A 10,333-nucleotide genomic window follows, 5' to 3' on the forward strand; every position below is an offset into this window, starting at 1 on the left:
CAGGCTAGAGTGCACTGGCACAATCTCGGCTCACTGCAACCTCTGCCTCCTAGGTTCAAGCAATTCTTCTGCCTCAGCCTCCCGAGTAGCTAGGATTACAGTTGCCCGCCATCACGCCCAGCTAATTTTTGTATTTTTAGTACAGACAGGGTTTCACCATGTTGGCTAGGAATGTCTCCATCTCTTGACCTCGTGATCTGTCCACCTTGGCCTCCCAAAGTGCTGGGATTACACATGTGAGCCACCACACCCGGCCGGATTTTCCAACTTTTATTAATGACATATAGTGTCCAGACTCTGCAGTCTTCTAACCCCTACGAGTTCCTAGCATAAGAATCTGTTTTTGGCAAGTTCCCTAAAGCTTCTCTGTTGCCAAAGCCAATTCACACTTTCCTTTTCTTCCCAGAACTCTTGGTGACATTTCCCAGTCCTGAGTCTCTGCAACCACCCAAGCCAGAGAGACCCCTGACACTGTCCACCATTCAGAATCATCCTATCGAAAAAGACCAGAGGGGCATTGTGATGAGCATGGGAAATGGTGGAGAAATGCTGCTTCCCATGCTCATGCTGGATGCTAACATCTGTTCATAAACCCCACCACCCTCCTCCAGGGTGAAGACAGCCAAGCACCTCTTTGGCCCAGACCTGGTCCTGGGCCTCTTTGCTGTCCGCTGACACACAGCCCCTTCACCCCCACCTCCAACCCAGCACGTCATCCTTTCAATCAAAATAGACCTACTTTGGCCTCTGTGCTAGGCACTGGAGCTATGCTGGAAAATGAGACAGAATTTGCTCATTCTCTTGCCTTATGTTCTCCATGCCCTACAACACACTTGCCCACTGCTCCCTGACAATCTCAGCAGCACCACTGTCCTCCCAGTTCCCCAAGTCAGAAACCAGAGTCACCCCAGGCTCCTGCTCACTCCCACATGCCAGCCTCCGGCTCCCTTCCTTCAACTGCTCTTCTCCCCTTCACTCCCAAGGTGGGCTCCCCTCTCGTCTGGAGACTGCAGCAGCTCCTCCTTGGCCCCCACCGCCCCACCCAGGTGCAGGCCTGAAGTCTCTAGTTCAACACCAACTCTAATCCTGTTAATCCCGTACTTGAAACTTGACTGCCTACAGCAACAAGCCCAGGCCTCTCAGCACAGCTCTCCTGAGCCTCAAGCCCAACCCCCTCCTCCAGCAACACTTGCACTGCATCATCTCCATCTGGTTTCTGAACCTAATCTGGCGCTGGCCCTATGAACATAGAGGCCCCCATATCCCACAGAATACGTCACCTTCTCCCAGGCAGAGTTCCCATCTCCCACCCCTCTCTCCGTAGCCGTGCTGCCTGCACTGGGCTGGAAATGTCATTCACTTCCTCCTGCCTCCACTGCAGTCCCTCATGGGCAGACAGAGGTTCTAACTGCACAACCTCCCCAGAGGTCTCAATCTACCCACAGAACAGAGGGAGAGCACTGTGGCCACTCACCCTGCGGTTCCGGTTGTGATCCATGGTCTTCAGGTGCTTCTGGATGATCCCAAACTGCATGGGAATGAAGAGGTCGCAGGCTGCACAATGGGCTGCCTCCACCTTCTTCACAAAATGCTCCATGGCAATTTCTGTAGTGGGGAGGAGGGAGTCACCACTGGGCCCAGGTGCCTAACATAGACCCAGGTGTTTGAGGGAAAAAAAACACACCAGCTCCTCCTCAACTTGCCCTGCCACTCCCACCTGGGCCTGAGCCAAGGTTGTTCTCCTGACCTTCCCTGGGAGAACAGAAGGGTGTCCTAACCCTGCACCGAGAATCAGGAGGGCAGGCTGAGGCCTCGCCTGGTGGGAGCGGGCTGGAAATCTCCTCACCCTGGGTCAGATCCTGGTCTCTGTAGATTTGCTGGATGAGGCCATCAAGGTCCTCCACAGTTTTTCGGAGTTCCTCTGTCTTCTTGGTCTTGTTGGTGACGTACTCCTGCAAGGAATATGAAAGTTCATGTGGGCCGCCTTATGTTCTCAGGGGTACAAGAAACTAAGAGTGGCTGTGTTACTCCAAGGCTCACCTGCAGAAAGTCAGCCGTTTGCTTAGGGAGCTTGGTGCCTACGTACTTAAAGTGTTCCTTGTGGAACTTGCTGTCAAGATGGCTGGCCATCTCATCCTCATAGAAGGTCCGGTATTTGCAGAGAGAACACACAAACTGGATCCTGCCACAGGAAGGAAACGAGGGGCTGAGGCTGCAAGTGTCCCAGGGGATAGTGCTGCCGCCTCACCCAACCCAGACACAAGCCCTGAAAGAGGCCTTGCTCATGGGCCTCTGAAGTACGGTCCCAGCAGAGGTACAGGCTGGGACCAGTGGGGTCGGGAGTAGAAAGGGCCAGAAAGTCTGCAGGCTGCAGTTACTGCAACGTAGGGGACAGGGGAGGAGCTCTTCCTTCCCACAGGCAGGAGGCTGAAGCCTGAGACAGCAGCTGCTGCAACAGGCAACGAGTCGCTGGAAAGTTGCTGGAGGGCCTCGCTACCAAGGCTGGGCAGGAGCGTGTGCACTTGGCCCAGGTGGGGACCAGAAGGAAGGATGCCCTGGCGTGAGCCAGATGGCCCTGAGGTGCAGAGTGGAGTACGCAGTCCCGAGGCAGGGCCCGAAAAGGTGCTGCATCTTCCTTCTGGGATCTGGGGGACTCAAAGGCCCAGCCCATCCTCTGCTCAGAATGCTTGGGGGTGGTGTCGGGAGGGATGGGAGGCAGCAGGCCTGGGCACCTGCTGCCTCATCTTCCTCTTCCAAGAAGAGACCAGTCTGAGCTGGAAGGAGGGCGCCCGCCCGGCCTGCCAGAGGGCAGCCTGGAGTCACCTGGGCGAGGTGCTCTGTCTGGGCCTGGTGTCCACAGTAGAAGCCCGGGGTCTGGGGCCTGGGCCGGAGCAGGCCGCCGTGGCAAGGGGCGGAGGAGGCCAGCCGCCACCGAGACCTCGGGGCGGGTCCCTACCTCTGCCGGACGTCCTTATCTGGGCCACGGGGTCAGCTTTGTCTGGAGAGCCCAGGGGCCGGGCGCCGGCGAGGCTGAGGAAGGTCCAGCAAGAGCAAGAGTCTGAGGCGGAGGAGGCAAGCGCCAGTGCGGGAGCCCTGAGGGCAGACAGACCCGACCAAGGGGCGTGAAGGGCTCAGCCGCAGACAGGCCCGGCCTGACAGGGCCGGCGGGCAGGGCAGAGGGCAGGCCCGAGGCTGCCACAGCCCCACAGGTGCTGCCATCTCTCCTGGGCACGGCGGTGGCCTCTTGGCAGCTAGCTGGGGTGGCACAGGCGCCTTGGACCTTGAGTCTCTGATGAGCTGGCCCCCTCCCTCAGGGGCATCAGGCCCCCAGTGCACCTTGGGGTTCGTGCGCCGAGTGACCTAGCGCCGGAGCTTCTGAGCAACGGTGCCGAGCGGTGTCAGGTCTCGGCCCACAGACGCCAGCGGTCGCCAGGCGGCCGCAGAGGGGCAGGGGATGAGTCAGGCCTTGGGAGCTGGGCCTGGCCAGAAGCAGGGTCCATGCACGGCCGAGCAGGTGGCGGCTCCCAGGGGAGGCCAGAGGGCGGCGAGCTGGCAGAGCTATGGCCCTGCTCTCCTGGCGGCAGCCCCACAGCGAGGCAGAGGCAGAGGGGTGGAGGGAAGCCGGTTACCTTTCCACCATGCGGTCTCGCTGCCGCTTTTTCTGCTTGTCCTGACTCTTCTTGCCTGCCTGTAACTTGCGCTTGGTCTGGCCATTCTCATCCTGAGTGGTCAGGGCCCCTGTGGGAGCAGATGGGCACTGTCACCAATTTGGCTCTGCCAGGACAGGGCAAGCCCTGCGGCCTCTGGCTGAATCACCCGCTGTCCACTCCAGCGGATCCATCGAGAATAGCTGTCCAAGCAAGGCCTCTGGCCATGAGCAGGGCTGGGTATCCTGGGCTGTGCAGGGAGTGGGTTTGGTCTAGGCCCCAAGGAGTGGCGGCCAGGTGCTGACCTGTCTACTCTCCAGGATACCCATGCTCTCTGTGCAGTGGGCCAGGAGGAGGCTGGAAAGCAAAGAGGGGGTATCTTGGTGGGGACACTGGCATATGTTCATAGGGGCCAGGTGGTGGGATGCAGGGAGGCTGCTCACATGGCCCTGCCCACCCCCAACCGGGCACCGCGGCAACAGTGGGCTGACGCTGGATTTGCTGTTAGGTACCTGCTGGCGCTCATCACTCAGGTGGGGGGACACGGAATCCCAAACAGGGGCTGGAGAGGCGCTAAGGGAGAGGACACGCACACCAGAGCCGTAAAAACTGCACCGAGGGTCCCAGATCGGACACCAGCCACTGAGGACTCGGAACTGCGCGTTACTGAGGGACCGAGGGCAGGGGGTGTGCCTGGGGTTCCCCACACTTTTACTCGCTGCCCCCATCTGAAGGCAAAACCAATGTGCTCAGCAGGGGTCACCACCATCCACAGCCTCCGCCTGGGAAGGAGGAGGAAGAGTGGGAAGGGGGTGGAGGTGGCAAAAGAAAGCCCACTGCCAGCACACACCTGGGCCCACAAGGGAGGTCCCCAACTGGCCGCATGTCTTCCACAACCCTGCCCTCAGCTGGGTCCCTCCCACTGTGAGCCCCTGGAAGAGCCACCCTAGCACCAGGCACCCCAGGAAAACTCACCCTTCTCTGAATCCTCTTTGCTTTCTTCTCTCCCATCCTCTTTTCCCTCCTCGTCCTCTCCGTCCTAACAATTTCAAATTCCAACTTTAAAACAGGTTTTTTGTTTTTTTTTTTAAAGTAACCAAGTTTATTAGAGCAACGGTATATAGTAAAACAGCTGCTTGCTCCATAGACAGAGCAGGGCTATCCCATAAGCAGGGTGGCCCAGAGTAGCCCAGTTATTTACAATGGCTTTAAATGACAAGGCCCGGCTATGTGCCAGAAACCTCACATCCTCTCACTACCTGGTGCACATGGGGCTGGTCCCATTTTCCAACAAGGAAACTGTGCCTCCAGCTAGGCAGCCTGTGCTTTCTGCCAGACCACATTGCCTCCCCATGCTGGTCACCATGCACACAGAGCTGATACAGCACTGCCTCTGGCCCCCAGGGAGAGCACCACTCTTCAGGCCAGCTTGCCCCTCCTGCAGATAGAAAATGCCCAGCCAGAGCCACTTACCACTCTGGAGCCCTTCTCCACAGCCTCGGTGCCTTCAAGGCCCTCTGTGGCTTCCCCCTCGGTGCCCTCATCTGAAAGGGAAAAGAAGGTAAAGCTCAGCCCAGGAGCCCCCGGAGGCAGAGGGTAGACGCCCAGTACCACCCAGCTAGCTTACCATTGTCTGAGTCACTGTTGTCCGAGCAGTCCGTGCGGGTGGCTTTGCTATCCGGCTCATCAGGACTGCCGCCCTGTTTTCTCTTCTTCTTCTTGGTCTGGGTCATAAGTGGGGGAATCTGTGTCAGGGTGCATGGCTCCCGGCCCTTAGTTCTGCCCCAGTGGGAACTAAGCTTCCCAGAGGGGAAGGCCACCTCCACTCACCCGGAAGTCGGCTGTGGTCCAAGTCTTCCAGGTCCGCCTCATCTGCTTCATGCCATTGCCAAACCCGAAGCCAAAGCGGGAGCTGCCTGGGAAGGCGCCCCCACCTCGCATGCCCTGGAACATGCCATACTCGGGGATGATGTTCTGGGAGAAGAGGGAGGGCAGCCGAGAGGCACCAGACATGCACTGGCCCCGGGCCCCCATGGGGTCTTCCCACATGCGCCCATAGCCTGAGGCCATCGGCCGGCCGCTCCGGGCATCCCGGGCCCAGCCCTGCGCCCTGGGACCGAAGGTGTCGTTGCCACGCATGCGGAACTGGTCGCGGTAGGCATCATATTGGCCCTCATAGGCCATTTCCATCTCGGGGTCAAGCTCGCTGTAGTCATAGCCTGACCGGTACAGGTCGCGCTCACTCAGGACGGCCCTTGAGTCACAGGACTCATAGGAGTCATACCTGCAGAGGCATGGAGTGAGTATCAGGTGGAGTCCCTCAGGATCCCTCACCTCCAGGTGACTGCTCTTGCCCTCCCCACAGTCTCCCAGTCCAGCACCCACCCTGCCCTGGTGGGGAGGCTCAATGTTCAGAAATGCCAATTAAAAAGTTCCAGCCTCTCAGCTGATGTAGGGGCACCACTGCCCCAAACTTGAATGTAGCCACACACTGGCTTGGGGACCCTAAGGAGGACCGACAACTGGGGTGAAGGCTCTAGTCCAGTGAGTCTCAACAAGGGGCAGCGCTGCTCCACAGCCCTTTGGGAACATGTACACCATCTGTGGGAGTCGCAACGCCCAAGGCTGCTCCTCATGGGGCAAGGCTGAGCACCCCAGCACCCTGCAGGCTGCAGGCAGGTCCAGCACAACGAATGCACAGCCAGTGAGGCTGATGATACCCATGGGAAACACTGTTGTTGTCCCTCATGGCTGGGGAACCTTCAAACTCTGCAAAGTCCCTCATTACCAAAACAACTGAGACAAAAGGGGAAGTATTTCCCAGGAAAGACACTAAGAGCTTGCCCAGGGACAAGAAAAAGAGCTGTATTACATGACCCTGGAGCCTAGAGCCAGACACCAAACTCTACATACCTTATATTGCAACTGGGAAGGCAGGCCAGACCTCCTCCCAGGACACAGAGGGCACCGCAGAGAGCTCTTTTAACCATGACTGCAGCCTGAACCCCCACAGGCCTGGACCCCACACACCTCACAGGCACAAGGGCTCCCCTTGCACACTCTTCCCTAAACCTGGGCCACCAACGGGCACCGGCACCTCTAAGAGCAGCAGTTGGTGCTGCCACTGCTCTGCTTACCCCCATCCCAGGCTCCAGGCTGTGATAAGAAGGTACACAGCAGCAATGCAAGCCCAAGCCTCACATGCCAAGCCCTCAGCTCTGAGTGCTGCAGCTGTTGGGCCAGGAGTTACAGAGTCCATGGCATCAAGTCCCCTTGTGCCTGTCCCACACTCTGCCACCACAGCCCTGGGGCCTCACTCGGCCCTACCAGTGCTCAGTCTGGCGACTCCTTACTCTTGGCTCTCAATCATCTGTTAGCTGGAGCTCCACTCTATCCCGTGCTAAAGATACACCCGCCTTCCTCACCGAAGCCTCGCACTGGGCACAGGCACTCCTGGGCCAAGTACAGTTTAGTTAATGACAAACGCCCACAGCATGATGCTCTGGAGTAGGGCAGATCTGGTAGGCAAGGCCCAGCCCCACCCCGTACTTGCTGCGTGCCTTCGGGGTATGACCTGCCTGCACTTCTGTATCCCCACCTGCAAAATGAGGACAGCAGCAGTTCCTCACAGGAGTGCTTCCATCAGGCACATGTTTGTAAGGCACAGGAGAGTAACCAGGAAATGCCCACACCTGCCCCGACCCTTACGTGGGGGTGGCCCAGCTCACAGTGATCAGCTCCAAACGCTCGTCCCACCCTTCACACCAAACTCCATCTGTCCTGCCCTGACACCACGCAGGAGGCAAAGTCTCGACAGAATTCCAAATGGCTGTCCTTGGAGGGAGGGGCAACTAAACACTGTTTTTGAGGGCACAGTGAAGGCAGCCCAATCTGGGCTTGTTCCTCCCACTCCAAGCTGGGGAAAGGCTGACCACTAGGTAGTGTGGCAGGGGTTGAGGGTGGGTGAGAGGAGACACAAGTCAGAGACGGGAAGTGCAATGGACCCCGCTGGGAGCCACAGCAGCACCAAGCAGCGGGGAGGAAGCAGACACAGAGGCGCACTCAGAAAGGAAGACACAGTGGGCAGCAGGCAGGAGTCACCCCTGCAAAGCCTCAGCCCCTAGGCAGGTGTCCACTCACCTTTCTCCACCTGAGCTGTACACGCCTCCTTGCATCATGTCTGTCTCCAAATGCGGCACCATATCTAAGCGCTGGTTAATTCTGGATAAAACGGAATCGGCACTGGCGCTACCCGAGGCACTAGTGTTTGCATTTGTGTCAGAGCTAGGCATTTCCCAAGAGTGTGAAGTGGCCATACCATACCCATAGTTGGTGGTGTTATCCTGGCCATAGCCATAGCCATAGCCATAGCCCTCGTAGCCTGCAGTGAGGGAGACAGAGACAGACAGATGGTGGGGGCAGGCAGACAGAGACAGAGACAGAAGACCCTAGCCACTGAGGCTGGATGGGCCCTGGCCATTCTGATGAAGGCCTCCTGTTAAGGAGTAGGTAACCCCAGAAACACGCCCCCTCCCCACTCCCAACCTTGGTCAAGCAGGGCAGCAGCTGAGAAACATAGCCAGAACAACCCCAAGGGACAGGACAGCGATCGCAGGAATGACACTTGCCTCTATTTGTTCCAGAGTTCCAAGTTCCATATCCTACAAAAAGTAAAAGGGCAGTTACATCTATACTTGCTTACAATACCAGGCCGTAATTCAGGTGCAAAGACAATTATTCCCAGGACCTGACTGGTCAGAGCAGGCTGCACCTCCTCTAACCGAGACGCCTTGAGCTTGCGAGCACTGTGCCAATGATCCAGGCCACTTGCTGCCCTGGTGCCTGGCTGCCTGTGGCTCTGAGCATCTGTTATTTAAGGATCCTCCTGTTCCCAACACTCTCAACTAAGGAACTTGGCTCCTACACTCCTTCCCTTAAGAGCCAGAATTAGAAGGTGACCTCCACACCCCAGGCTAAACGCTAATCAGTTTATAGCAGAAAATCCAACCCCAGTCTCCCAAGAGACTGCCTTAAAAGGGAGGGCCAACAAGCCCTTGAATTGTTGACTGTGCTGTGCTGGAACACATCAGTGAGAGAAGCCCAAGAAGCAACCCCTTACTTGAGAAAAGCTGTGGAGAGAACGATCTGGATTATCAACTTAATATGCTCTGGATTCAATCACACTACGTGATAAAACCTCATTCCTTCAGGAACATAAAGCCACTGAGAAGTGACAAAGCGTAAAGTCCCCTGGGAACACAAACACACAGTTCCTCCCCAAAGGAGGGCACAGAGCAGATGACCCCTTTCCCTGGGTCTCTGGTGAGACCCAACAGTTGTTTCCCATTCCATGTCATCTCTGCCCTGCAGACAGAGGACATGCTCAATCCAGGGCAGGGGACCGAAGCTCAGTGAGACAGACAGCAGGGCAGTAAGTGGCAGAAGCCAGACCACAGCAGGAAGAGTATAAGTCAACTGAAAAGATGAGCCAGACAGAATAGGCAAGCTGTTGTCCTGCACTCGGGTTCCTCCACAACCCGGTGCACAAAAAGAATGGGAGAAATCAGAGAGAAGCTGAGGAACTGCTGATAACCACTATGTTTTTTTTTTTTTTTTTGAGACGGAGTCTCGCTCTGTCGCCCAGGCTGGAGTGCAGTGGCCGGGTCTCAGCTCACTGCAAGCTCCGCCTCCCGGGTTCACGCCATTCTCTGGCCTCAGCCTCCCGAGTAGCTGGGAATACAGGCGCCTGCCACCTCGCCCGGCTGGTTTTTTGTATTTTTTAGTAGAGACGGGGTTTCACCATATTAGCCAGGATGGTCTCGATCTCCTGACCTCGTGATCCGCCCGTCTCAGCCTCCCAAAGTGCTGGGATTACAGGCTTGAGCCACCGCGCCCGGCGATAACCACTATGTTTAACAAGAGAGCTCACAAAACAAAAACTCTTGGGCTGGAGAAACCAAAACAGAGGCTTCTCATCCATTTGTTTATGCATACCCTGAGCACAGGGAACAGACGCTTGCAATCCCAGGCACTGCTCAGGTATGGAGATCTGCTTATCGGTAAGGGCTTATCGGTAAGCTAACAGCCAGAGAGCAGCAAGGGTAAGTCAGGAGTGGTAGCTGAGGAAAGAGTGGCTAAGGAGCCATTCTAACAGGCAAGAGAGGCTGGCGGAGCCACATAAAGAACAATGCACACGGCTGGGTGTGGTGGCTCACGCCTGTAATCCCAGCACTTTGGGAGGTTGAGGTGGGCGGATCACCTGAGGTCAGGAGTTTGAAACCAGACTGACCAACATGGTGAAACTCTGACTCTACCAAAAATACAAAAATTAGCCAGGTGAGGTGGCACACACCTTTAGTCCCAGCTACTCAGGAGGCTCAGGCACACGAATTGCTTGAACCCAGGCAGCAGAGACTGCAGTGAGGCGAGATTGCACCACTGCACTCCAGCCTGGGTGACACAGTGAAACTCCATTTCAAAAAAAAAAAAAAATAGAACAACACACAGGTAGCCCAGGTAGCTACTGTATACCTGGCCAAGTGACTGTTTGTCTGTTTGTACCAGGGACAGTGGGCATTAGCTATACTAAAGAAAATAGGAGTCGGGCTCATGCCTGTAATCCCAGCACTTTGGGAGGCCAAGGCGGGTGGATCACGAGGTCAGGAGTTCGAGACCAGCCTGGTCAA

General features: G+C 56.9%; 1 protein-coding gene across 1 annotated transcript in view; it reads right to left on the reverse strand.

Annotated features, from left to right (window-relative positions):
• The window catches only part of AKAP8L (A kinase (PRKA) anchor protein 8-like), a gene marked incomplete at its 3' end in the record, with an annotated part of 52,456 nt that overhangs the window by 28,955 nt on the left and 13,168 nt on the right, over positions 1 to 10,333 (reverse strand). The window contains exons 3-13 of the mRNA XM_011953409.1: positions 8,276 to 8,308; positions 7,971 to 8,028; positions 7,788 to 7,868; positions 5,478 to 5,931; positions 5,275 to 5,371; positions 5,121 to 5,191; positions 4,623 to 4,686; positions 3,630 to 3,738; positions 2,041 to 2,182; positions 1,847 to 1,952; positions 1,475 to 1,605 (exon numbers count right to left, since the gene is read on the reverse strand). Coding sequence (XP_011808799.1) covers positions 1,475 to 1,605; positions 1,847 to 1,952; positions 2,041 to 2,182; positions 3,630 to 3,738; positions 4,623 to 4,686; positions 5,121 to 5,191; positions 5,275 to 5,371; positions 5,478 to 5,931; positions 7,788 to 7,868; positions 7,971 to 8,028; positions 8,276 to 8,308 — 1,346 coding nt within the window. The remainder of the gene's footprint in view (positions 1 to 1,474; positions 1,606 to 1,846; positions 1,953 to 2,040; positions 2,183 to 3,629; positions 3,739 to 4,622; positions 4,687 to 5,120; positions 5,192 to 5,274; positions 5,372 to 5,477; positions 5,932 to 7,787; positions 7,869 to 7,970; positions 8,029 to 8,275; positions 8,309 to 10,333) is intronic.

Source organism: Colobus angolensis, unplaced genomic scaffold (assembly GCF_000951035.1).
Source record: "Colobus angolensis palliatus isolate OR3802 unplaced genomic scaffold, Cang.pa_1.0 Scaffold36, whole genome shotgun sequence".
NCBI lineage: Eukaryota > Metazoa > Chordata > Mammalia > Primates > Cercopithecidae > Colobus > Colobus angolensis.